At 46.1% G+C, this 27,230-nt stretch overlaps 2 protein-coding genes across 4 annotated transcripts in view; one reads left to right on the forward strand and one right to left on the reverse strand.

Annotated features, from left to right (window-relative positions):
• Window positions 1-27,230, forward strand: part of Dock1 (dedicator of cytokinesis 1) — a 503,376-nt gene that overhangs the window by 235,509 nt on the left and 240,637 nt on the right. The gene's annotated exons all lie outside the window — the stretch shown is intronic.
• Insyn2 (inhibitory synaptic factor 2A) overlaps window positions 1-27,230 on the reverse strand; it is a 55,670-nt gene that overhangs the window by 24,439 nt on the left and 4,001 nt on the right. For both annotated transcript variants that reach the window (XM_026781615.1, XM_005351415.3), the window contains exon 2: window positions 12,199-13,360. In XM_026781615.1, the coding sequence (XP_026637416.1) occupies window positions 12,199-13,355 (1,157 nt within the window). In that variant the 5' untranslated portion in view covers window positions 13,356-13,360. The remainder of the gene's footprint in view (window positions 1-12,198; window positions 13,361-27,230) is intronic.

Consider the following 27,230-nt stretch of genomic DNA (forward strand, 5'->3'; position numbering starts at 1 on the left):
ATCTTCCTAAGTCACTACCTACCCACTTCTTATTGGTGTCTCTCACCAATTCATCTAAACCTGCAGGCAAACAAGCTCGAGGGAACCACCAGTCTCCCCGCCGCCTCCACGTGCTTACTCTAATGCTGTACAGTTGTCCTGTGCCTCGCTCTTCTGTGGGTGCTGAGGACTCAACCTCAGGCCCGTGTTTGTGTAGCTGGCACCTAACCAGCTAGACCGTATGCTAGTCCCTCCACCCCAATATCCACTGGATAAAACAGGAGTCCAATCTGGTTGACTGCACCAAGGGAGATCTGTTTTGGGAATCCTGTGTTAGGAGGAGGATCCCTCAAAGAACATTACATGTTCGACAGCATTCTGTTGCTCAGTTCCCATGCGTGGAGTGTTGGGGTGGGGGGGGCAGGCTGGGAATTTCAGCCTGAATAATACAGACATGCTGAGTTGGAACACATCCCTAGGAAGCTGAGTTGGCTCTCTCTTCATCCTATTTGTCTCAACCTTACCTTTTAACCCTACGGTAGGGTGAAATTCTCAAAAGAAAAGAAAAAAATGTCACTTCTCCCAAGTCAAGAATTGAGATGGCAACCCGCGAGGCACCACCCTGCCTGCAAACCATTTGCTGTCTTGCTCAGTTTCACGAGGATGCCTGACAGTTCTGGTTATTTCTATTTTGTGTTCTAATTATTGACTTTAAGAACTCTACAGCACAGAATCCCAGCATGCTTGCCTCACAGAGTCTATCCAATACTTCCTGTATCTTGATGCCCTGTATGATCCTTGGTGGGTGTTGGTTTTAATTGCTTGGACAGCTAAAACCTACAGGCCCATTTTTCAAGTTGAAGAACGTGCTTCTATGTCATGGAAGCAGATTTGCATGCCTCTGAAAAGCAGCATCCTCCCATGGCCCAGTCTCCAGGGTTCTTGCTAACCACCTCCTTTCCAAGCAGCCCCGTACATACTCCCAAAAGTTCTACTGCTCTGGGAGTCTCCATGGACCACTCTACAGTGGGTTAGCGATATAGGGACACTTTCTCCTGTGCATCACTTGAGACCATTTTGCTGACCAGGACCCTATCTTCTGCACTTCCTGCATCCTCCTCTGATGAGAATGTGGGTGGAGCCTCTTTACCTGTCTTTCGTGATGAATAGAAAGCTAACACCTGTTTCCTGCCCCATATTAAACTTCAGCAAACCAATCCCCACAGAGGAGTCCATCAGTGCCAGTTGGCCCATCAGCCTTTTCTGTCTCCCTACACCAGAATGTAGGCAAGGTTCTAGTGAACTTGCAGTATGCTGTATATATCGATGATGCGAAGAAGTTTGTTTTGAACAATGACTGGATGAATGGATACTTGAGCAAATGGGTGTGTGTGTGTGTGTGTGTGTGTGTGTGTGTGTAATACATTTTGTTCCTGGAAAGGAAAATAGTCTTGCCAGTCTGGTGATGTTCCCAGCTAGGGAAGGGATACCTGTCTAAAGACTATTAGCATTTTCCCTTTTAAATTTTTCCAAGCAAGTGAGAATAAAGGTCAGTCATTTTCTGTTCCCCACACCCAGGTATGAAGATAAATGGCTCAGCCTTGCATCTTAAGCTACTCTAGTCACAGGTCTGGGGAAGGTCACTCTTTTAGCCCACCGGCACTCTGGATAAAACACCCCTCTCTGAGAAACCCAATGAACTCCCTGGCATTCCATAGAAAGTGTTGACAAACAATCCATTACTGGCTTAGCATCTTGCCAAATGTGGTGGCCCTATCATTATGGGGGAAGTTCTGTGTGGACTTTTAAGTTATACTATAAATGTACAAAGCTTGCATTTTCTTTAATGTATTTATGCAGTGGAAGATATGCCCAGTTGCAAAATAATGACAATAATGATACAAACAAGCCTTTTGCCCCAGAAGGCACTAGAAATATCTATTAATGAGAAGAAAGATAGTTTTTTAGGGCTGAGCAGAAGCAGGCTTGATTAATTTGTGTTCCAGGAGGAAAGTTAATGCTTAAGCTATAGTTTATTGAAAATTAATGAAAATGAATTTTTGGTGGTACTGGCTACACAGAGGGAATAAAAATAAGGATTTGAGTTTATGGCACTAAGATGGATTTTCCTTCTGGCTGCCATTTCTCTCCACTTGAGTCCTATCAGTCAAACATGCTGTAATGTATGGAGGTTTCAGTTTGAAGGAGTGACTGCGCATTTGCAGGTCTTGATGATAAACACCCACAAGGGCTTTTATCTTTTATTTATAGATTCCTTTGATGTGTTTAGATTAGCTTAGTTAACAATTTTAAGTGAGGTCTTTTGCCTCTTGAAGCTTGTGTACCTTTTCCAAGCTGATCTTGCATTTGTTTGAGAAACAAATGCACGGGAACTCTCCTTGCTAAAGATTAAAAACTGCCCAGAGGCAGGAGAGGTAGCTCAGTGGTTAAGAACACTCAAAGCACTTGCAGGAGACCTCGGTTCGATTTCCAGCATCCACATGACAGCTCACAACTGTCTGTCATTCCAATTCCAGGGCACCTGACACCCTCTTTGATAGACACTATATACTCCTTGAACATTGCTTGTATATGGTACACAGACATAGGCAAAGCACTTGTGTACATAAAATAAAAATAAGATCTTTGCTTTTAGGCTTTTATTGCTATGAAGACACCCCATGACTATGGCAACTCTTATATAGGAAAACACTTAATTGGGGTGCCTCATAGTTTCAGAGATTCAGTCCATTATCACCATGGCAAAGAGCATGGCGGCATGCAGGCAGACATGGTGCTGGAGAGTCCTAACTCTTTCAGGCAACCGGAAGTGGTCTGTCTCACTAGGAGCAGCTTGAGCATAGGAGACCTCTAAACCAACTCTCACAGTGACACACTTCCTCCAGCAAAGCTACACTGCTTAACAGTGTCACTCCTTTTCGAGGCTATTTTCTTCCAAGCCACCACAATCTTTAACAAATCTCTATATTTTGGTGGGATGATTTGTAGAAATTCTTACTGTCCGATATGAGATTCATCTGGAGATACAGTCAGTTTTGTAACTGAAGGTACACATAACTTTTATCACAGTACTTGGGAGGTAGAGGCAGGTGGCTCTCTGTCTGCCTGGTCTATAGAGCAAGTTCCAGGGCCAGTCAAGCTACACAATGAGACCCTCTGTCAAAAATAAATAATAAATTTTTAAAAAAACTATTTGAAGTTGAAAAGTCTCTACTTCAACAGCATCCTTCCCCAGGGTTTCCTCATCCCGAGCATGGTTTCTATCAGGGCTTTGGAATAATTCTGTGTTTATTTTATACTGTTTCAGAACCTTCTGCCTTGTTCCTCACCTGCTTCTATTTGCTGTTTTTAGGTTGTCTTGAAAAGTTTGACTTGGTTTATTGTTCACACATGCTCTAATTTGAATCAGTTTGAGGAAGTAAAGCCTGGCTATTGGGTAGTAGTGACTCCATGAACCAGTCATCTGGTGAGCTGTTCCTCGGACAACATCACCTTTGTCGTTACCCACGTCCCTGGACTTTGAGATGAATGGTCTTGATTTTTCTGCAATGATCACACCAAGGGAATTCCTCTTAGTGAGATGAAGCCTTAAACATATACATTATTCCTCTAGCACTAGGAGTCTGCTTTCCCCAGATTTGTATTTCAGTTCTGTGTGAGCCAAGATCGTGGAGGCAGTGTAGAGTCTCTGAAGCCCCTTCAATCAGAGCAGAACCTAGACCTGCTGTTCCCCAAGAAAAGGCCTACTTTCTTCTTTGCATGTGCAGATCTGCTGTGTCCCCATTTTCAAGGATTTGCAAAATCTCCCACCACCTACCTGTGAACTCAGACACACCCTCTCTGACCTGGGACAGCCTATGAGGCAGACCCAAGCTTCAGTTCTCCCAGGGAAGTCACTTTCCCTCTTTCCCTGGGATTGTTCTCTGGAGGCTCACAAATGCTCCGCACATTACAGGTTGCTCCACACAGGTGTCCTTGACGTGCCTAGCTCAGAGGGGCTCTACCTGGGGGCTCTCACTTAGTCACTCTGCCTCAGACCCAATGGAAACCAGAGGGCAGAGCCTTTAGCATTGCTTAGCAGACATTGCATGGAGTTTGAAAAAAAAAAAACTATTTGAAAACCAGAACTCACATTTCGTCTTCCTTTTTTTAATCTGAATTCTGGAACACAAATCCATAAATTTCATAAATGTTCGTGTCATGCCTTGAATTGCTCATTTTATCTGCAAACGGGGTTTCAGAGTCTCCTAGTGGCTCAGTGGTGAGGTTTCTATTCACTGGCCAACTTGAAAGGCTGAGGAGGTATTTGAAAGCTCTTTTGGCATTCTGCTCAGGAAGATTATTTAAATTCCATTTTCAGGTGTATATGATACCTACATGAAGCCCAAAGCAAGAATGAGAAATGCGGCTTATACGCTTACAAATATATTTAGCTTTATTTTTTTCTATATTAGGGACGGAAAGACTTACCATTTCCAAGAACTTCATACCAGTATTTACAAAGCTATCTATTTATTTGTATATTTACACAGCCTTAAAGAAGGCTCACCACGACCCTGCGAGTTAAAGGAAAGCACATACTCGGAGGGCCCTGGCAGGCACGTTCATTTCAAAAGTCACAAAAATAATAAATAGACTTGAATGTGGGATGTGACTATTTTATCACAAATCTATAAAAGCTACGTGTTGTAATAGAAAAACAACCCTCTCCCTAAAATCTGCTAGCAGAATGCCACTTCCATGGCCGCCATTGGTAGTCCTGGGAGAGAAGAGGCACTGGGGAGAGGAGGCAAGGGAAGGGGCAGCTGGATGGCCCTGTTCTCCATGTGTGCCAATCAGCAGGCGGGGCTTTTCCTCAACACATTTTTATGAATATTTTCAGACGGCTGCTGGAGGTGTGAGAAAGCCAAAGCTATGGTGACTGCATCTTGGCTCCCTATGAGTGCAGTGTTTCTCTCGGAGGCGAAGTTCAAAGCACAGTTCCTCTATTCTGCAATTCCCAGTTCTTCCTCATCCTCTGGAATAATCTAACCAATGTAAGAGTCAGGAGACACCCCACGTATTCTAGCCCACACGCCATGACCACCTAGTGGCTTGCTCCTGTAAGGTAGTTCAACAGAGAAACTGACCGTAGAGGAAAGCAAGTGGTGGAAGTTGGGAGGGGGAGGTGGTGCATGCAGGCAACCACAGGGTATGAGATCCTATCTTCCACAGTTTCCCCTTCAGACACAGACGCTTGCTTGGTAGCCTGTTCTGGTCTCGAGCTCACCATCTTCTTGTTTCAGCCAGGCAAGTGCTGAGATCACAGGTGTGTGCCACCACACCTATCTTACAAGTTTCATTTAATTCCCAAATCCCTTGGGCTGCCAGGTCCACAGGCTGCAGGGCATTTGGTTTCAAAGGAACAGTAAGAGGTCCTACAGGTTAGAGACCCTGCTGAGGTAGCTAGGTGAGGGCATGTCGGTGTGAATTTCTTAGCTCAGGACCTGCTGACTGCAGGGCCCTGGTCACTCCGCTTTGCTGTCCTGCCAGAGCTCATTTTCTGAGAAAGGGAAGAGCAAGTGCCACGGAGGCTGACCTCTCTGGGCTGGTTGTGCCGTTTTAAAATGCTTGGGTTACAATAACTGCAGAGAGCCACCGAGACAGATTCATCAAGAGCATTAGAAATTGGAGTGCTGACTTTCCCAACCCCTGCAAATAGAGTACGTGAGGGGACAGGAGAGTATTGGGCAGAATTAAGGACCCTCCTGCCTCTGATTCTGCACCTAGCACAGGCTTCGCTTGCTGCTCACAGTGCCCTGCTTGCCTGTAGAATATCTTGTCAGAGCTGAGGAGGACACCATGCAGAACTTGAGAAATCCACAGGAGTTAACTCTCGGGACCATGGACACCAGGAGAGACAGTTGAATACTGTCTCCTCCACCCACTCCCCTCTGTTTGGGACCTTTCCCATCTGACTAGGTTCAAGACCTTGATCTTAAAGCAGTAAGTCGGTTCTGGCATGAACAACACCTCATCATCCTATAGACAGTTTATAGCTAGGGTAGGAATGGGATGACCTGACTGGACCCCGCTTTCCCTGGGCTCCAGAAGGGGGATCCTGGGAGGTCAGGAACTTACCTGTGATAGAAGAGCTTTATGATTCCCCAGGTCTCTGGCACAGCTCCCACAGGGGTATACAGATTCCATGTTGATCCCTTTGTTCTGTAACTTGGATGAAGTAAACTGGCCCCTTCTGGCTTTTTGCATTATTGTGACACAGTATTTATTTCATTTGAGCCTGGGAAATTAGAGAAAAGTCTAGGGGATTTCTCATCTCCTCACAGGTTCTGAAATGCCTAATTGTGAGTGCTCCGTCGTTATGAAGGCATGAAAAACAGTCTGTATATCGGTTCTATCACTCTGGCATCAAGATGTGAGTGAAAATGGAACAACCCAGGTGGGACACCTTTGTCATGGCTCAAAGGAAGCTGCCATACAATCTATAATTTTATGTTGCACACACATACACAGAGTTTCAAAGTTAGGTGGGGGGGGGGGGGTTCATGCATGTTGGAGAAAAGTCAAGCACATACATTAACAAACTGAAGTTAATTAATAACGTACTCATTAAAGGCTGGTCCTGAATTCAGTCTGCTCACTGCCTACCTCTGTGCCCATCGTGGAGGAGATGCTTAAGTCCTCTGAGTGTGTGAATGAGTTAGATGTCTTCCTGCCTGGCGGTCACACACGAACTATCTGTTCCTGAGTGTGAGCCTACATTTCAGCTGAGCTGATGTAGTCCCACACTTAACCACCTAATAGTCAACACGCTGTGGTCTCTGGTCTGCTTCTAGAATAAAGAGAGAGTGAGAGCCATCTGGATATGGATCATATGGACCCTAAAGCTGATAATCTGTCTCCCCACCCACCCACCCTCTCAAATAAACAATGCTTTCTGGGATTCTGAGGTACTCCAGTGACCTCAGTCCTCATCTCTCACCTACTTAGCTGCATAGGATTCTTATTGGTGGCTACTCCCATTTTTTTTTTAACACAGATGGGTTTGAGGAAACATTAACAGAGGCCACTGTACAGTGTCTGTTAACTGTTAGTTGTTCCTGCCTTCCAAGTCTTGAAAGCAGGCAATGCTGCTCTCTCTCATCAGCCCGTGAACTTGGGGTGTGTTCAATTAAAAAAATATTATAAAATATATTAGTTAAACCACTGTTCGCCCCAAATGGGGAGAACTGGGTGTCCGGCCACCATGAAGCCACCTGTTAGCTAGCTAAAGGATACCCCGCTGACAGTAAACTGTCTGTCTGCCTGCCTAAGTGTTAGACCTTACAACCTTTCCTCAAGCAATCAGGCACCTGTAGTGTCATGTGTTTTCTGACTTAGTTTAGCCACAGAGGTCCAGCACGTCATACCTGCTTTTCTGTTAGCTATATTTCAAGGCCTGGCTTGCTCTGGATACCCCCCGCTTCCCAAACCTGAATGCTCCAAGGGACCTGGCCTTACGTTTAACATCCTTGAAGGTGGCCTCTCCCACAGGTGTCTGATCTTCTCTGATTGGAAAAGCATCACTGGATTCTTTCGAGTCAGTGAATATATTACTTCTGAAGAACAACAGTTCTCAACCTGTGTGTTGTGTCTCCTTTGGGGTCAAATGACCATTTTACAGGGGTCACATACCAGATATCCTGCATATCAGATATATACGTTACAATTCATAACAGCAGCAAAATTACATTTATGAAATAGCAGTGTAAATAATTTTATGGTTGGGGGGTCACTACAACATAAAGAACCGGTTGCAGCATTAGGAGGGTTAGGAACGATTGCCCTAGAGTGTCTGGGACGGGTTAGCTTATAGGCAGGAAGAGCTATCCCTCCACAGTGTACTGCTGGGGCTGCAATACGCTAAGCAATGAGACCCTTCAGACAACTGGTCAGTGGCTCTCCAGCTCAGGAAGCCCATGGTGGCTACAGGGAATTTCCCCCGTTCTAAGAACTAGTTGGGTTTTTAATCCCATATACCGCTTGCCCAGCTCTCAACCTTTAACAAACACATCAGTCCTGCAGGTAGCCTGCGTGACCCAGCACTTCCCGAGAAGATACCAGAATAATACTGAGAACGTTGAAACGGGCAGGGTAATTCTTGGCATTCATGCCAGCCTGGTGAGCAAATGCCGCCTGTGCTGCATAAAGCAGGGTGATTTGAGTGAATTGTCCAAACGGTTTACAGGGGACTAAAAAGCACGAGCATGAGGAAATTTTCGCACAGCCCACTTCCTTACAGAAGGGATCCTCTGTAATGCTGCCCATGGGTCCCAGCCTATACCACAATGTGGTCCTGTAGGCCGGGGCTTGTCCTAGACACCATATGTAAGCCACCACCACTCCTACTTGACGAAGACCCAACTGAAGCTCAGTTGCCTTTGTTGAGACGGCTCTGCTCAAGCCTTTCAGGCAAGCAGATGAGCAAACGAGACTAATGGAAGAGTCTCTTAGGAACCACAGCTTGGAAGGGACTGAGAGCAGCTGCCTGGTGGCACATGGCCCTTCAGAGAGAAAAAGCCACTAGGAAGAGCTTGTCTGATGGCCTGGATAATGAAAAGCCCTATCAAAGATGTTATACACTGAGTACAGTCCAGGGGACGTAGAGGCTGCTGCTCAGACTCAGAGATATTGCTCTCCCCTCACACTGTCTAGACATTAACACAAGAGAAGACCCATGGCCCTCAAAGGCTCAGTTCTAGCCCACAGAACATTATGGAAACGTGGGTATAAGGTGTGTCACATAGACACAGTCATGGCTGCACTGGGCCCACCCCATTAAGAGATCCTCCTTAATGCTGGTGACTTCTTATCCAGAGCCACTCTGTGCTTTCTTTCCTGGGCAGGAAAAGGAAGTAGAAGCCTCCACTAGCCCACTGCTTCCTAAGGCTTCATAAGCATCTTCCATAGTTAATGACTCAGAGGCTTGAGACTACTTCCTAAGGACAACTTTTGGTGTTTGATGGGTCCTTCAATTCTTTGTCATTTCACAGGAAGTGAATATGTAATGATACATATATCGATGGCAAGATGGCTCAGTGGGCAAAGGGCACTTGCACCAAGCTCAATGACCTAAGTTCCATTACCATAACAAATCTGGTGGAAAGAGAAAATGGACCTTTTCAGGTTTGCCTTTGTGCCCCTAACCCCCAAACACACAGAGAGAAAAATAAAATATAATTCTTAACATTCTAAACACTAGTATTGTAAAGTAGAATGCATTTCCTGTTGCTTTAACTTGGGGTACAAGTCAAACAGTCATCTCCAGCCTCCATGAAGTACCTATGTCCTGAGAACCCCTTCTCCCTTCAGGACCACAGTGGCACCGTTCAGGACTGGGCTTGGGTGATTAGAGGAGCAGAGATTTTCAGGATGCAGGAGCTGTTGCAACTGCCTGACGATGCAGTATTTGCACCAGGGAAATGGGCAGTCGCTATCCTTCCCCAGAGTCATTACAGGTGTCGCAGTGGGGAACTGGCTGTGGCTGACTCTCCAACTTCTGCAGACTCCTTGGGACCCCATCCTCACAGCTTCTGTTTTGCCCCCTAGAGGCTGCTCCCCTCTGTGATATTCTCAAGGGAAAAGGGAAGTGAGAAATTTGAGTATTAGTCAAACTAATGATCTTGGGCATGGCATGGGAAGAGCCACCATCGTAGTGCCCTTGGGCTTTGAAACTAATTGATTCTCTGTTAAATGTATCCAGAGGGTTCCCTGAGATGGGTGGGAATGATTGTTCTAGAATCAGATGTGAGACTTATGGACTCTATGAACCTGCCTTGACATCCTGAACTTGTCCTGTATGGATAATGACCTAAGTAGAGGTTTGTTTAAAAGATGATGGAGGGGACCACAATTCCTGGCCTCGATATTAAGGTGTCAAGTCTTAAGATGGCTAGGGCTCTGTGGATACTTTGGGATACTGGAAGAAAGGGCTCTTTATGACAGGAGACCCTTTCCTCTGTCTTTATTTGACACTACTAAACTCTTAAACCCTGGTCAGTGTGCTCAAAGAGTGAATGGTCAAGTGTACCTAAGTACAGTTGACATGATGGGTTTCATTAGGCACAGGTTGCTGGCAGCCACTACACTCAACAGAGACTCCCCAGGGTTTCCAGGGCAATGTGGAGTTGTACCCTTTGTGCTCAGCAGCGTAAGGGGGATGCATTCATTGCACTGGACTCAGACATGGGGCCCAAGTGTTGCTCAGACCCTCCTCCTCCTATCCAAAACCAGTAATCAGTAAGACCAACATGGAGCAGCCATTACCTAGTCTCAGAATTTGTTCCTGGGATGAATACAGCCGAGAGTCGCCTGTCTACCTCTCACTTTCCACTGTGGGGTGAGCAAATGCCCCCAATTTCTAGGTGGAGAGATGAACTACAAAGGGGTGTCGCCCTTGTGCAAGTCACCAGAGCCAGAACTTCCATCCAGACATACCTCACTGGACTCGAACTCACTTGACTAGCCACACAGAGCCCCTGGGAAGCTAGAAGACCCTACTGAAGCAAGGCCCTGTGCTTGTTCTACTAGCACAAGGAAGTGCCTAGCTAAACGCATGGCTTTCCCTTCCTAGGGTGCTCAGAGACATTTCTGTTTGAGCATGACTCCCAGTGGGTACACATTACCATATTATATACATGTGGCTTCACACCACTTGCTGAGGTTTGTTTTCTACCTCGTGTTGGTGACACCCTTTCATCTTGCTGTGTGGCTCCAGTGACTACCAGCTATATCAAAGTCCAGGATTGGTTCCTTTGACCCTCTCATTTTTGTGACCTGCTAATGCCCAAGTCCATCTTCCCCAGTGTGTGACTTTTGCATGTGTATGGATTCAAATGCCTGAAATGGATGAAAATGGAGATGGCCTTTCAGCGTTAAATGCGCTTCCTGCAACTCCATGGTATCAGATTGACTACTAGCCTCCCATCGGGTTACTTTACATTATGCAAATCATGCTTTTGGCTTCATAGCTACTGGAATCTGTTGGTGAGGTGGGGCCGGTACTAAGAAGTAGCTTCTTTTGTCAACAGGGTTGGAATGGCCAAAGTCAAGGGTAGGACAAGCACCAGGTACCTCGCCATTGAAACTAGTGCATTGGCTTTACCTTCTGCCCTGGAAGGCAGAGGCTGTTTCTTCTCCACTGCTCACACCAAGAAGACTCTGCCTAATTCGGCTACAGCAATCCTCTACTGATTCTTTGATTCTGGGTGTTCTGCTGCAATGATAATGTATATCCTGGCTTCCCTCTGTCACACGGCTGCCAGCTCAATTCACCCACAGAGTAAAGGGCACCAGTCACATGGACAAGAGAACACAGCCTCACATCCAACCTCCAGAACATAGTGGAGCAGATGGGGTGGTTTCAAAGGGTTGTACAAAGGGTTGGCAGGTCGGACTAAGGTTGGGGAGCCATGGGCACTCTTTGAAGATGCACAGAACCAGCCCTGGCAGCCTTGCCCACAGTGAGGGCTGCGGGAGATGTGTTTCCTAGCTTGGACGATCAACAGCTGGTCAAGTCCAACAAGCCCCTGTTGGTGCTGGATTGTGTTATAATCCAAATGGACACCAAACACAACTCATGGGTGCGGATGTTTGCCTCCTAATCACCTACAGACAGAGCTTGCCTAAAGAGGGCCTCTGCCTCGGTGTGCTCCAGGAAAAGAATGAAAACCAAAAACACTATCGCATAAAACCTTATATGATCCAGCATGCGGATCCCATTGAAATCATTTATCACTCGCTAGCATTTACTTTTCCTGACACCTGATTTGCCCCCCCCCCCTTATATAATGGGATTCCTAAGAATCAAATGGGACCCATATTATTTTAAACTGGTGTATGTATTACAATTCATTAAGATCAGAAACATTAATTTGAATAGATCACAAGGAAGACCCAACAACTCTGAATATTCAGGTAGAGCCTGGAACCAAGTTCAGACGGGTAAACACTAACGAGCAAATCTATGCCAGAAGTGAGTGTACCAAGAAGCCTGGCCTTCAACACACCTGTGATCCTTGTAACTCACTAGTTCTTCCAGAACTAGTGACACAGAAACACTGGCATTGGACTCCTTAGGGATGGGACCTTGGGGCTGTCGAGGAGGCAAGTGGCAAGCCTACAAGCCTCCGGGGAATAAGCCAGAGTTGTCATACATACCCTTCCCGGTGGGCCTCTCCTTTCTCCAGCTCCTGAATGACTCCCAGCAGCACTTTGATGGTCTCCTGGCTCGAGCTGATTAAGTTCTCCATCACCTGCAGCTGGGCCTTGAGGTCTACCACTTCGGTTTGAGGCACAATTTGTTGGCGTTCTTCATCCCCCACCCCAGCTGTGGGGCTAGGCTGGTTCTGCGGGGGCTGTTTGCTACATTCTGGGGACAGGCACTGCACTGGGGGTGAGCAGGCCAGAGCAGAGCCTGTGGATGCCTGCAGCCCGTTGAGGTGGGCAGCCCTCCTCTGCTCCTCATCGGCAGGGCAGAGAGACCATTGGCTGGCAGCAGCCGAGTTCGACAAGCCAGGCTCAGGGGCCCTGGTACTGATGGCAGGCGGATACACAGTGGCAACCTCTGTTTTAAATACCCTTCCATGGGTAAGCGGAGTGGGCTCCTCTGAGTCAAGGGTGCCCCTGTCCGGCTTAGCTCTCCCCTGCAGCTGGTGGACGGGCTCCTCGGAGGGAGGCCGAGAGTTCTGCACTAGAGCTTCAGGGTAGCCAAGCATGTCTGGAGTCTTGCAGAGCTCTGCACAGTTGACCCCAGAAGGTTGGTCCAGCGCATTCACGTGCTCGTTGGAATGGAAAACCAAAGCTGTGGTCTTGTGAATCCTTCCCGCGCTGCAAGGCCGAGGTTCCTCCATGGACCCGGCCTCGCTCTTCTCTTTTGAACCTGCTAGAAACCCATTGTTCTGGCTTTTGAAGGCATCTGCAGCCGGCAGGCCTTTGAGGCTGCCTTTCTTGCGGTCCAGAGGGAATGTCTGGTAACACTTGCGAAGGTCTGGTGAGGTCTGCACGCCCGTGCTCTTGGTGACGTTGGGAATGGATCGGCGTGCGGGCACTGTCATATACTTACGGTAGGCCGACCTACAGGCCACAGCCTTGGCCTCCCGCTTCTCCCCCAGAGACCCTGAAGACAGCTGTGTGTCCCTCTGCTCATTCTGAGCCTCACAGATATCCTTAAAGCGCACCTGCAGGGCTTTGTTCCGCTTTTTGATCTGCCGGTTAGGGTCTAGGGCATATCTCATCTCCAGGGCCAGGCAGGCAGCTGGCTCCACTTCCCGCTCTGGTGTCGTGAGTATGCATCTACCGGAGTCCTTGCTGACCATGGTGCCTGCATGCAGAGACAGCAACAGAAGCTTTAGTGGGTCAGAAGCACACACGCAAATGCAGCCGAATGGACTTCCAGCCAAATTACGGCTGCCGGCTTCCTAATTATTTTTAAACAGGTGAGGTTGGCCTTTATGTTAAGGAAAATCAGACAGGCGGGGAGTTGCTGGCAGGCACAGCATGAGATGCTTCTCGATATTAAAGCCTGCTTACTTTTCCATGTGGGATACACTTGGTTTCTGTTTGATAGTAATGCTTGTTTCCCCATTAGACAAACCTGTTTTACTATATTCATCAAGCAGCCCAGTGTCGCCGCTTCGTCAGCTCTGCAAATTATCTTTTCACATGTGTCTCCCCTTCGTAGGCAGATGACTTACCAAATGCAACTTATTTAGTTGAGGATTTTTACAGTATTTTTTTTGGAGGATGACATGATTAATCTGTTATTGGAATCCAACAGTATTAAAGACTTTCTGAAGAGTCTAGGTCCTGAGCAGATAGACACATGTAGAGGAACGCCCTTGCAGGCAGGAACCAGGGTCGTCAGTATGGACTCTGTGGGGAGCCAGCCATATTCCTCCACAGGGATATCTCTGGGAATAAGTCATGCGGAGCATGGCTTCTAGAAACATCAGTCATGAACCCAACATGGGTTTCCCTGAGTCTACAAAAACAGCAATACCATCTCTTTGCTGTGATTCCTTGGAGAATGGTATTGGGAAATTACTTTAAAAATAAATTATTCATTCTAGAATCAAATTTTGTGTTTTGATCACAACCCCTGGAAAAAAATGACAACAATGGTAGTTGTTCTAGCATTTAAATGCTGAAAGAAAATAAAATCAGGAGGCTTTTTGTTAATCATGCAGATTCATCTTGGGCTGAGCTATTAAATGCAGCTAAAGAGATGCAGGTGGCCAACGATTCTCTGGGGAATACCGGGAGGGTAAGTGCCTTCCCTTTATTAGATAAGCAGATTCGCAGCTGCTTATCGCACACCGAAGAACTTTCTCGGGGGCTGCACTTGAAGCAAGATTCAGTGAAGCTGGGCCTGGTGGTGCAGATTTCTGATTCCGGCTACTTAGGAAGCTGAGGCAGGAAGATCACAAGTATAAGGTTTGCTTGGACTACAGAGTGAGTTCAAGGCCAAGCAGGGCAGATCAAGGAGTCCTTGCCCCAATATAAAGTAAAAACAGGTCTGAAATAAAGCTCAGTAGAGCATTTTCTTAGTATTTATGAGGACCTGGGTTCAATCCTGGGTTTGGCAAAAGATAAACAGAAGATAGAGTTACGCGTGCTGCTTGTGATCTAGCTGTCGCTGGCTTCCTGACATTTGAGAGTAAAGTGGGGGTCGGCTGGTTGGAAATGGGTATCCGGAAGATTCTGGCATCAGAACCCCAGCGTTCAGGGTTGCAAAGTCACAGAGATGAGCCAAGGTCAGTAAAAGCGGCACTTTCCAGCCCAATATCAACAGAACTAAAGCTCTGTCCTAAGGCGGAGGATTTGCAGGGGTAGTGATTTTGACAATGGTAGCACTATAGGTAAGACCCCAGCCCAGAGACCTGGAGGAGACAGTCTCAGGAAACACCATGACAATGGAGATATTTACAGAGGGGCCGCTACTTACAGGGTCAGGGAATTATTTTTCTTACATTTGGTGGCAACATTCCCATATCACAGAGGTATGCTATGCCACTTGTCCAACCTCACACAGCAGGTGAAGAGCACAGATAGGCCATGGCCCTCCAAATCCCAAGCTCATTCTGTTTCCGACAGACCCAGATGTCCAACGTACAGTACAGGTCCAATGCCTCTCCTGTCCTTAATCCTTAGTCAGCGCTGTAGGCTGGTAGGCTTAAGGGCTTGATGAAGGAGAAGAGAGGAACGCCAAGCCCTTGGCTTAGGGGTAACACATGACCTATCCCTTCTCTGCAGTTATACTTCTGCTACACTGGCCTTTGCTGCCTTGCAAGCCACAGGTGTGTGCAGCGTGAAAGACTCAGAGGCACATCCAATCCCCAACTCTTCATAATATTGCTGAACACTAATGGGTTTGGGGGAGGTACCCTAAAATCACCTCTGCAGCCTTTGGTTCAATTTCCACCATGGTTAGTGACTCAGCTGCTGCTCTACTGGCAGGTTAGGCAGATGACCGGCTGATGCTGCATGGGCTCTGAGCAGTGCAGAACGCTCAGCAGCCGCAGTCAGCAGTGGCCCTAGCTTCTTCCAGAGAATGGAAGCACACCTTCCTTCCAGTGTGACAGCCGGCAATGTCACCAAGGGAGCGTCACCACCATGACAGCCCTGCATTAGCCTTTCCAACCATGAATGCCCAAGGCTTCTATTGTCCCGGAGTTACGGCCTCAGAATGAAGGCTTTCAAGTAAGATGCCGGGGATATCTGCAGACGTCTGTAATCTGAAACTCAACCTCCAGGACAGGTTTAGAGAGGAGGGGATAGGAGTAGAATGGTCCAGAGATGTAATACATTAATAGCAAGACTCATACAGTGGAGGTGGGGATTGTGCCCGGGGGTGGAGGGCAGCAGGGCAAGCCTGCCAGAACAGATAATAGCTATCCTTCAGGGACACTTACCCCCGAAAAGTAAAAGACATATACTCAGAAGTTGGTGCGGGGGAAGAGCCTTGGAAACTGGGGCCATAAGAAAATTAAATCCTAACCCCCATTCTTATCTGTGACTGTTCTTTGGCTCCCTTGCCATCTAGGTGTGTCAGAATGGATCGTGCCATCCTTGTGAAGGAGACCTTCATACTAGGGGAAATTTGAAAGAGAGAGCATTTTTACAAAAAAGCAATTTACTAGTAATTTTTCAGCCTTTTCCCTGCCAGTCCTGAAAAATGTGTGTCTGAGTAAGTTTGTCCTGCCTCACTATCCATCATCAGGGTTTGCCAGGAACTGCACTGAAATAATTTCCCTACATCACTCTGCTGGTTTGCTGAGTGGTAGTCCAGACCATCAAACTCATAAAACAAATCAGAGGAATTAATTGCTGGTGGTAAAAGCAAAATAATAAAAAACAAAACTCTCAGCTTTTCCTGCTCTACAGAGTTGCTAGCTAAGTATGTAAAAAGACTATTCCCTTATTAGGGAAAATAAAGATAAATAATAAGGAAGTTCTTTGCTTTAGTGGGCCTGCACTGGGGGTTTGACCCTAGGGCCTTATGCCTGCTGGGCGGGTTTGAAGATTGATTTTTTTTATCTTTTTTTTACTATGCGGACGTGTATGAGTCGAGATGCTCCAAAAAGGCCAGAGGCGTTGGAAGCGCCTGGAGCAGGAATTATGGGCCCTTGTGAGCTGCCTGTCATGGGAGCTGGGAATTGTGCTCGTGTCCTCCACAGGAGCAGTGCGTGTGCTTTATTGCTGAGCCATCTCGCTGGGCCCTATGCATGCACCATGTGTGCTAACAAATGCCAGCCTATGCCTGTACATTTCACTCCCATTTCTTCTCATTTGACCCTCAGAATCCCCCTGCCTGCTGGGGAGACTCCAAGGCTATCCTCATCCTTCCTCTATGTGGAGACTCGGAAGGGCACAGCTGGTGGCCTGAATAAGTCCCTTTGAATAACATTCTCTAAAAATCTGTCCTAAGCAGAGAGATCTGTCACTTGGCCTGACCCCTGGGCAACTTTAAGAAGCATCAGCTGAGTTAGGCATGGTAGCATGTACCTGCAATTCCAACACATGGGAGCCAGGGACAAGAGGATCATTGCAAGTTTGAGACCAGCTTGGTCTACACAAAGATTCTGGGCTAGCCAGTGGTAATGATAATTTAATGATAATAATATTAATAACAATAATAAAGTATCAGACATCTGAGAAGTGAACGAGTCAGCCTTCTGGCCTTCTCATATTATGTATCAAGGGTGGGTTATGGGAGACCTCCAGTGGTCCTGGAACATGTCTGTCACTGGTGCATAAGGGTTGCCTTGAAGTTCGAGATGACTGTCAGACTTGAATTGCATTTCTAACATGGCTTCCTTGGGTAGGTCACCCCATAGAGCTAGAGGTGCTGGTCCTTTGGGCGAATCTCTTAATCTGCAGAGCAGCGAGAGTCCATAACCTGTGTTAGATTTAATGGGAAATGCTTTGGGAAAGTGGCAAGTCATGGTTGGGCCTGCCTGGCTCAGGGAAATCTAGATGCTGTTGAGCTGTGTAGAATATAAATGTCTTAATTACTCTCAAATTAAATTTCATAATCAAATGTGAGCTGTAAATATATAAACCCTGTAGTCTTAGATTAGCGATGCCGTGTCATCTCTGTACTGTTTTAAATTAATAACACAGATAAAAACGCGCTCAGTTCAACAGCCCAACAATAGGTAAACAGTCAAGTAAATGATGGTGTATCCCCACTCGCTGTGACCATTAAAATAATCATTATAAAGAAGGCGTGGTATCGCCACAAAACAGGAGCTTAACAGTGAGGGAAAATGGCCTACCAAGTTTAGCTGGGGAAAAGGAAATAAACCAAAGTGGTTGCTGTTGTATTTAAACATTGTCTTTCGGAAGAGTGTCTTACCTGTGTTTTTTTGACATAAGGCTGTTGCTACTTTACTTTTCTTGTTAAAACTCATGGAGCAAAGCACCCCTTCTGCAGGTCTTTGTAAGTGTGAACACTCTCAAAGTCCCAGAAAGGATCAGGCAGTCCCCAAAGGCCTTCTTTGATCGTGCCAAGAAAGTGCTGAATTTTAGTGATGGTAGTGTGTGTCTGTGCTTGTATGTCTAGGTACTTGAGTGTATACATATGCTCTCATGGGTTGGAGAATTAGCAGACCATGCCAGCAATCCAGAGAACTTACTATGAAGAAGAAAACTGCTGCTGGTTTGAATTTATAATCAAATCGATTTGCCTTGTGGGCTGTGATGAGCAGCTCCATAAGTTTGGGGTCTCATCAGCTGACGGGAAAGACTTGCTTCTATTCTGCCATTGTAAAATGTCTCATCCTTCCCAGGATTCCTATGTGCTCCTCTAATGTAGTATGTGTGTCTTGATTGGTCCTCTGACAGGTGGGACTGTAGAGAAACTACCTGCCTTGGGGTGTTCCGTCACTGTATATAGCCTAAGAGCCAGCAAGTCACCCCATGAGTGTGGATCGGGACTGCATGAAATTGCCAGCTTCCCAATGGCTCTCCCACAGTCGAGGCACCTTGGAGCCAGAGATGCTGGCTGCGGTTCAAGATTAATTGAGTCAACATTTTATTCCACAAGCTGAGGAAAGGCCTGTGCAGTAGGCTCCTCAGAGTGGGGAAAAGGGGCAAGTGGATGAGCTTTACCGTGGAGCTTCCCAGCGGGGAAGGAAGGTAAGCTCTCCCTCACTCCAGGACCCCTGTTTATAGGGGAAGCTTTAATGCAGTAACCTAGTTCACAGTCCTGAAGCCCGTTTGTCTTGAGGCAGAGACCACCACATAGATGTTAGAATGGGCCTCAGCTTCACGGTCTAGATGAATTTAACACATGGAGATGCCCTTTTCCCAACACTTGTTCCGTCTTCAGAGGGGTGACTCTAAGTACATTCAGATGTCTCTCTTGGGTTGGCCGGAAGTGAGGGAACAGCTCCAGGGACAGCAACCTAGCTGTGGTAGGAAATCAGGGAAGACACAGCCTGCTTGTGTTCTTGTTCTCTTCTCGTTCTTTCTGTCCCTCCCTCCCTCCCTCCCTCCCTCCACCTCTCTCTAGGCTGACCTTGAGCTTACTAACAGTATTTGAGGATGACCTTGAATTGCCACCTCTGGTGCTGGGATTATAGGTATATGCCTATGGCTCATTTACTTGATGCTGGGAATCAGTGTGTTGGGCATACAAGGCAAGCCATCTACCAACTGAACTAACTACATCCTCTCCCTCTCTTACTGGGTGGAATATCGAAGGGTAACCTGAACCTTTATGAACTGGTGCCTCTCTAGTCTGAAATTGGGAATAGAGATATTTTGAGGTAAAATGCAGTTTTGGGGGCAGAAGAAACCCTGTCTCCACTGGGACTCTGGTTTGCCCTTATCTGTGTCATGAGAACATGTAGCTCACCAAGAGAGAGCCTTGGAAAAGTCACCCCAACGCTGCAAACCACTGCTATCATGGGTGCACACTGTCCTGCACTGTGAGCCGGCAGAGAGGCATGAGGTGTGTGCCTGGTCCGGGCGTGGATACCTTGGGTTTGGTGTGGAGGCTTCAGAACAGTGGCTGTCAACCTGTGAGATGTGACCCCTTTGGGAACAGAACAACCCTTTCACAGGGGTTGCCTAAGACAATTGCAAAACACAGACAGTTACATTACGATTCATAATGGTAGGAATGAATCTACACTTATGAAACAGCAATGAAAATAGTTTTGTTGTCAGGGGTCAGCACAACATGAGGAACTGTATTAAAGGGTTGCAGCATTAGGAAGGTTGAGAACCACTACTTTAGAAGATCTAGAAACCAGTCCTCTTCAAGGAAGCAGACTCTCCTTTTCCCTACGGTTCCATCAAAGACAGTAACCTTTGTTTACCCACTTCCAAATGGCATCTGAGCTGGTAGAAAGCAATTAGCAGAATGTTATGATTGTCTGAAAAATCAGCTGGGAACCCTGCCTCGCTACCTTAATTATGCTGAACCCAAACTGGGTTGTGTGTTCCTGTGTCCTACGAACACTTTACCCACCAAACCATCTTTCCAGCCCCAGTGCACAATACCCTTTAACTCCTGATTTATTGGAACCTTAGAATGGAATACTGACTTTTCCTCCCTGTCCCTCAAAGTGCCTTATGCAAGCAGAACCTTCCCTGCTACACTTCACTTTCATCTCAGGATACCATACTGGGACATCCAGGGCAGAATTTTGGTATATAAGTAGCCATGTACAATAGAAGTCATTTAGAATTGAAGATACAATCTGTCTTTCTGGCAAGGCCACGCAAGTCTCTGTCTCTTAGCCTCAAACAGATCCCCACCCCTGTATTTTCCTAGGTTTGGCCAGGATGTTGAATAGGTCTGAATTCACAGCAGAGGTAGCTAAGCCAAGAAGAAAGAGCCGTGAGTGCTTCTTATAATCGGCTTCTATTCATAAGCTGGTTGCTGAATGTAGAGAAAATGTCTTGCCCTAAGAATGCATGTGGACAGTTCCCTGGCTGTACAGAGCTATCGTGTCTGTGACCTGGCTAGCCCTCATACTTTTCCTTGACCCAGGTCTAATGTGGAAAGATAGCCTGCTTTGAATTCTGAAGGCCTTCCGACTCATAGGCTACAAATGTTAGAGGGTGCTTTAATTCAGAGTTAACTCAAAGTCTGAATCAGGGGAGCCACCTTCTTCCTTTCCCTGAAGCTGATGGCTGGTGAGGGTGACCTCAGAAATTGCTCACTGCCCTGAAGATTGTTTTGTCAGTTTAAACAAGACTTAAGGGCTAGGGAGATGGCTCAGTTGGTAAAGTGCTTTCAAGGACTTGAGTTTGATCCTGACAACAGATGTAAAAAAGCCAGGAGTGGTGTGTGAGTTTCTAATCCCAGCACCGGGGAACTGTGGACAAGATGATCACCAGGGCTGCCTCTCCTAATAGATAAGAGAACACATCTAAACGAACAAAGTGGAGAGCTCCCGAGGAGGACCTCTTGAGTGGACATGCACAGACACTTATCTGCATGGTCGCCTATACTTGTATATGTAACTGATCCCAGAAACACACACACACACACACACACACACACACACACACACACACACACACTTAGTCAGAAAGAGCATGCATACTTAATTGCTTGGGATATGGAAAGTGAAGAAACACTCTGATCAGAATGACTGACAATTATTTATTACAGGTCTGCAAAGGTCCAAGTTTCAATGTTCAGAAAGTAAGTACAAGCCGGGCATGGTGGCACATGCCTTTAATCCTAGGACTAGGAAGCCAAGGTAGGCAGATCTCTGAATTCGAGGCCAACCTGGTCTAAAGAGCGAATTCCAAGACAGCCTGGGTTACACAGAGAAAATTTATCTTGGAAAAAAAAAAAACCAACAAATAAAATAGAAAGAAAAAATGTGTCCTCTCTAGTAGTGGGGAAGAGAGAATAAATTGCCTGTATATTGTACGCTTTTTAGACTGGACCACCCCAATAGTTGTCATAATTTTTTCATTAAAATAATCTCATCTGTCATGAATCCTAGTATTTTCTCTTCTTTTCTATAGCGGTTAGTTGATTCTTTTTCTTTCTTTACAGCAGCAATTAACTGTCTGCCTTATTTTATTCATATCAAAAAATTAGCTGCTACTTTACAACATGGGAATGCAGGCATCTCTCACATGCTGTGTCTTCCACTTTGAAGGTCTGTCTCCTGTGTGTGTGGACTTTAGCAATGTCCCGGTGGCACGGAGAGGGCCCTGTGGTGCTTCTTGAGAGGTGGTTAGTGTGGTCCATCTTCAACCTAGGAACACAGCTACCATGCTTACTTCCACTGAGCTTGAACTCTGGACCCGTCTTGCACCCACCCCCTGCTTAAATTGCTGAACCCTCTTCCGGCAAGCAAACTGCTAGCAGTTTGATCTCTTCATGTCAATCCTGCATATTCCCAGAGTACCCCCCACTATCTCTTATGTCTCGTTGCTGTTGTTTCTCTATTGACTTCCCTTCCATACCATTCCCTCCTCATAGTAGTCTCTGTGCCTCTCCTGAAGTCTACCTTCCATTCTTACACCCATCCCTGTCTGGAGAGGCTCTAAGTAAAGGTGCCTCTCCTCTCGGCAGAGCCCAGTCCAGTAGAAAATCTTGTTGTCTTTAAAGCCTTCTTAACTCCTTCCTACCCAAGTCTAGGCTCTTACTTCTCATCACTACTCAAGAATCCCCACTAACAAAGTTCTGACATCCCCACACCATGTCTAGAACACACTGTGGTCATCCCTACTGTGTGTCTTTTCTTCCCTTGGCTCACATTCCAGAGATGAACCTCATTCTCTACTCGTGGCTCATTGCGTTTAGATAGGATAGACTTTGTCTTGCTTCTTCAAGGTAACCAGATACCATAATGGGTGCTAGGCACGTGTGAAACAGTGAGGCATCATCCTCAGCAATGTGTCATTCAGCTGGGAGTTATACTCAGTGCATCCTTCCAGAAGGTACTAGGGACAAGTTGCTGGGAGTGATCCTGGGAATGTGGGGGACTGCATTGAAAGCATGCAGAGAGCAACCTAATGTGCTTTTTCCCAAACCTAAGTGTTTGGACAAGGCCTACTCAGCAACTTCCCTGCCTTGTACCCAGCCATCCTTCAATACTTGCTGAGTGATTTGAGAATATAAATGTACATCATCCTTGGAGCAGAGGCCCTTCCCATGATCTGGTCAAGGAGCCTCTGGATGAGTATGCAGTATTAGTGATTTCCAAGAATTCTGTCTACATTCCCTGGAGAGCTTGGCTGTGTAATAAACCCTGAGTAGGAATAAGAGAAAGAACAAGTTTTCATTAAGTTTGAAGAAACCACTACCTGGAGTTATGCAACGTATTTTCCCCTGATGATGCAAGAGAAAGAGGTAGCATACATACAAGAATAAGGAGATGGTCTATGAATGGGACCAGTTTTACGTTTCACTGTGAAGCCGAGCAGGGACTTGATGACATATTCCTTGCAGCCATTTCGACTTGCTAACAGTGTATTTGTTCTGATGATTTCCAACTGGCTTCTTAGGAATATGATGTAGTTCCCAAATAAATTAAGAATTTAATTCACACGGCTCAGTGGCTTCTAGTCATATAAAAATTTCAGAGCGTAACATCTTTCATAATCCCAGCCTTCTGACCAGCTATAGAGGAGGCACCCTTGACCTTTGAGTGGCAAACATTGTAGGGTCCAAAGCACAACAGTGAACCTTAGTACCCCAAAAGTGCATCAAAGTCTGGATGGAATCACATTCATTTTCCAAACCCTGTATGTGACCTGAGAATATAAATATGGATTACTAAGTACCATCAGTCCTTAGGAGTATAATCAGTCCCTGCCATTACTTATCTACTAAGATGAATGTGTGGCCAGAAAAACATATAGATAGGATGACAGACACATTGGTGGACAGAGACAGGCACGTTCTGGCAGAAGAAGCAATGATGGGGCAGTTGAACTACGGTGCCTTTTGTTCATTCTGCACTTGAGGGAGGTATAGAGAGCTTCAGTGGCCTTGAGCCTCACTCTCAGATTTTTGGCAGCTTGGTTAGAGTTGCATAAATCTTTTCTCCACCCAGAGATTGGTGGGCACTTGATTCTTAGGCAGAACCAAAGCCAGGGCAGGCAACTGGGGTATGACACTCTCCTTATACAGAATGCTCAAGTGTCAATCTAGTGGGGAGGCCAAGCTGATATTCCTATGTTTGCCTCCATCTACAGCCCTCCATGGTGCAGGCGCCATGGTAATTTACAGATCATGGCAAGAAGAAAGAGAACAACAGATTAAGACACGAGCACAAGGCGGGCAATGAGTGGACTTCCGAATACAAGGCAAATGCTGATCTCACCCAATCCATCAATTGTCCCTGCTGCTTGTTGCTCTTCTTGATGCTTTCTTTGGAGGAGGATCTGAGTGTTGATGAGGTGGAGCCTTTTCCTGTGTGTGCATGCATGTATGCATGTGTGTGTTTAAACAAGGAGTCTGTCTTGGCAAGTAAACAAAGCCCAATAAGTGGCTGTTCTTCCGCAGAAGGAAAAAAGCGCGCCTTTTCCTTAAAGACTGATCCCTGGACTTGTTCTCTGCGAGGGGTTAGGGACTAAAAGAAAAAAGAAACTATATATTTAGACCCCACCCCTTAAGTTAGTGTCTGGAGATTAGAGACTAGGAAGCATTATATATTTTTTAAACTCCTTGGATCACTTTCTATTTATTGGTTTTTGTTTTGTTTTTGAGTCAGGATTTCACTGTGTAGCTTTGGCTGTTCTGGAGCTTGTGTTGATTGATTAGGCCGGTTTTGACCTCATAGAGATCCACTTGCCTCAGAATCCTCAGTGCTGGGATTAAAGAGATGCAGAAGCATTGCTGGCTTCCTCGGATCATTCTGATAGTACATTTATGAAGATAAACCACTGGCTTGTGCCCTTCATTATTTCCTTCCCCCACCTCCTTGATATCTTCTTCATTTTTGATTTAAAAATTTTTATTATTAATATGTGTGTTTGTGCCAGCACCTGATAGTATGCCATAGAGGGCCATGGGGCATCGTCCCTGTCGAGCAAGACCGGGTCATATTTGCACAGATTCAATGATGTCATCGCTCTACATAACCCTGGGTAAATTTGCCACACCAGTGAATCTGACAGACACAGTAAATAGAGATGTACTCAGAGGAGAGTTAATACATACAAAGAGAAATGCAAATACCAAGACAAAAATAAACTGAGTGGAGGCACAAATTATTTTAGCGAGGTTATAGAACTAACAACCGCTATTCAAACAGGCACACACGACAGTTGACAGGGAGAAGTCATAACACCGCCGTCTTAAACGTCTCTGACAAGAAACATGAAAGCTAGGATTTAAAAGTAAGACGCTGGTTGCCCTCAAAGTTTCCAACTCCCCATGCTTCCACTGGCAGCGTTCCAAGAACTCTTCAGGACACTAAGTCCTGGACACAGTTTCAAGCTGTGGGAGCCTCAAGTTCATCATCAGTGGATGGTAGCCGTTTGTGTAGTGTGCTTTCAAGAAGACAGGAGGGAGGAATCGACATGTACCATCCTTGTACAGACTTTTCAGACAGTACTGAAGGAAAGGAAGGTGGTGTCACAGTCTCAAACTGAGATGTGAGGTTAAAGGTCCCGAGGCAGACACTGGCGGTCATAGCTTGGCCCAGTGAACTCTGGGAGAACTCTAGCGAAAATTCCCTTGAACTTGGAATGTCAGTTCTTGTGTGCAAGAGCTTTCATGGACATGAAAGCAGGCAGTTAGGCTTGCTCTTCTTCTTGTTTGTTTCTCAAGGTAAGTCAGCTCAAAGACATTCTTCCCTTAAAACTCAGTCCCTACCCAAGTGGACTTTAGCAGAGAAGATCCCAATTGTGAACTGGGCAGAGGAAACTCAGCCCTTTAGCCATTTCTTTTCTAAACACAGCATGGTTAGACTATCTTCTTTTAAAAAATAAATAAATAAAAAAAGACAGGAAGAGTTGCTTCCAGCCAGGATTCCCCGGATTTCCAGTGAAATGACTGACTAGGTTTACTGTTAATAGCCTGATTAAATATTCATTGAGCACCTGTTACTAGATCCTACAGTGTCTCTTCCTTAAGGCTCTCTTTGAGTTGTGAGTCTCCGGGTCCATCCATCCATCCTTTCCTCTTTCCTCCCTTTTTGAAAGTATTTTTGATGCTTTGAGTTAAGAGAAATGATTTCAAACAAACAAAAAAAACCCTCACCTTTTCATGTTGTATTTCCAGTTGAATACCCAGTCTCAAATTCCAGGGAATCACCACCCCTTTTTCCTGCTGGCTCCTCAACCCCTGAGTAGAACTTCAGTTAGTCCTCTACCGTTGCCATGGTACAGGATTCCACTGTTAAAGATCTGTCATAGCTGGCCCCTCTCTATCCAACCCCAGTGTTACCAACCACGTTTGGCACTAGTCAGTTCTCACCTCTGGTACTTTCTCAGCTGGCCTCTGGTTCCTTTTCTCTGGTTTCTATCTAGATACCAACACTTAGTTATGATACACACTCTTGCTGAAAGCATCCTGGGAGGCCTGTCTTGCCCTTCTGGGTCCTTCTTAAAGTGGCTTCAAACCATGTCAGAGCACCCTGTGATGCTAAAACCCAACCTTTGCCAAATGTCACTCCTCATTCTTCCCTTGCTAGTCTCTTCCTCTTCTTGTAACGCCCAGTTGGTGTAAGCACTGGTATCTCTGTGCTGGGCCCAGATCCTCTCTCAACCTGACACTTGAAGTCAGTCAAGGCGTCACTCACGCCAGAACTGTCCATCCTGATTCTCTCTTGTGAGTCTAGATGTCTTTGCATGTTTGCCACATCCTAGTCACCTCTTCTCTTCCTGCTGGTCCCAGATTCCTTGAAGGCCTTTCCTGCACTCTTGAAATCCCCTGTTGCTTATCTGTCTACCTTGCCATGTCCACTCCCTTCTAAAAGTCAGGTCTTTATAGTGCCAGTAAATTTCCAAGATTCCTAAAAGCACTAGAAAAAAAAAAAGCAGATCTCATGAAGCAGGCTGCAGATGCTATGAGCTGTCTAGAATCTACCCACTGAAAACATGTGGAAGAGATTTTACAGCAGGACGGTTGACCCGTTCGGGATACTTCCAAGAACAATGCGTAGGGGACCTGTGTCACTTGCTGGAATGGACTAGGAATACCAAGTGAGCAATGGATCTGCTGTTCCTTAGAGTTTCCTCTTCACAGCTGCTGACACGAGGGCCGCAACATCAGCCTGCCCTGTTGCTTCTCCGGGTCACTGAAGTGGAGAGAAATCAACTTTCATTTGCAAAGCTGTTTGCTACGTTTTCGGCGTTCTGCAGCTTTCTCTCTCACCCCTCCTGGTCTGTAGTTTACTGCTTTCATTTTTATGCCCTAGGCTAGATTATCAAAGGCTGGACTGGAATTTTCCATGGTAACTCCAATGCAAACTACGAGGAGCATTTTGACGTGCTGTTGGGATCACTGTTGGTTGTTGTTTCTTTGCTTCATTTGTTAAAATAGTGGAACTTCTGTGACTGTACACCCTGCACAGATAAGCCTCTCTCTAGTCTTTTCTTTCTCAGCCTTCCCAATCCCAGAATGATGTGGCCACTGGACACGCCTATGAATATGCCGTCCTTCAAATCCTGGGCTCCCTGTTCTACAAAAGCAATATCCAAATGATTACTTCAGAGAGAATTCTTTCCAGATCCTCATGAAGTAGTAGTATACTATCCAC

This window comes from Microtus ochrogaster, chromosome 8 (assembly GCF_000317375.1).
Source record: "Microtus ochrogaster isolate Prairie Vole_2 chromosome 8, MicOch1.0, whole genome shotgun sequence".
NCBI lineage: Eukaryota > Metazoa > Chordata > Mammalia > Rodentia > Cricetidae > Microtus > Microtus ochrogaster.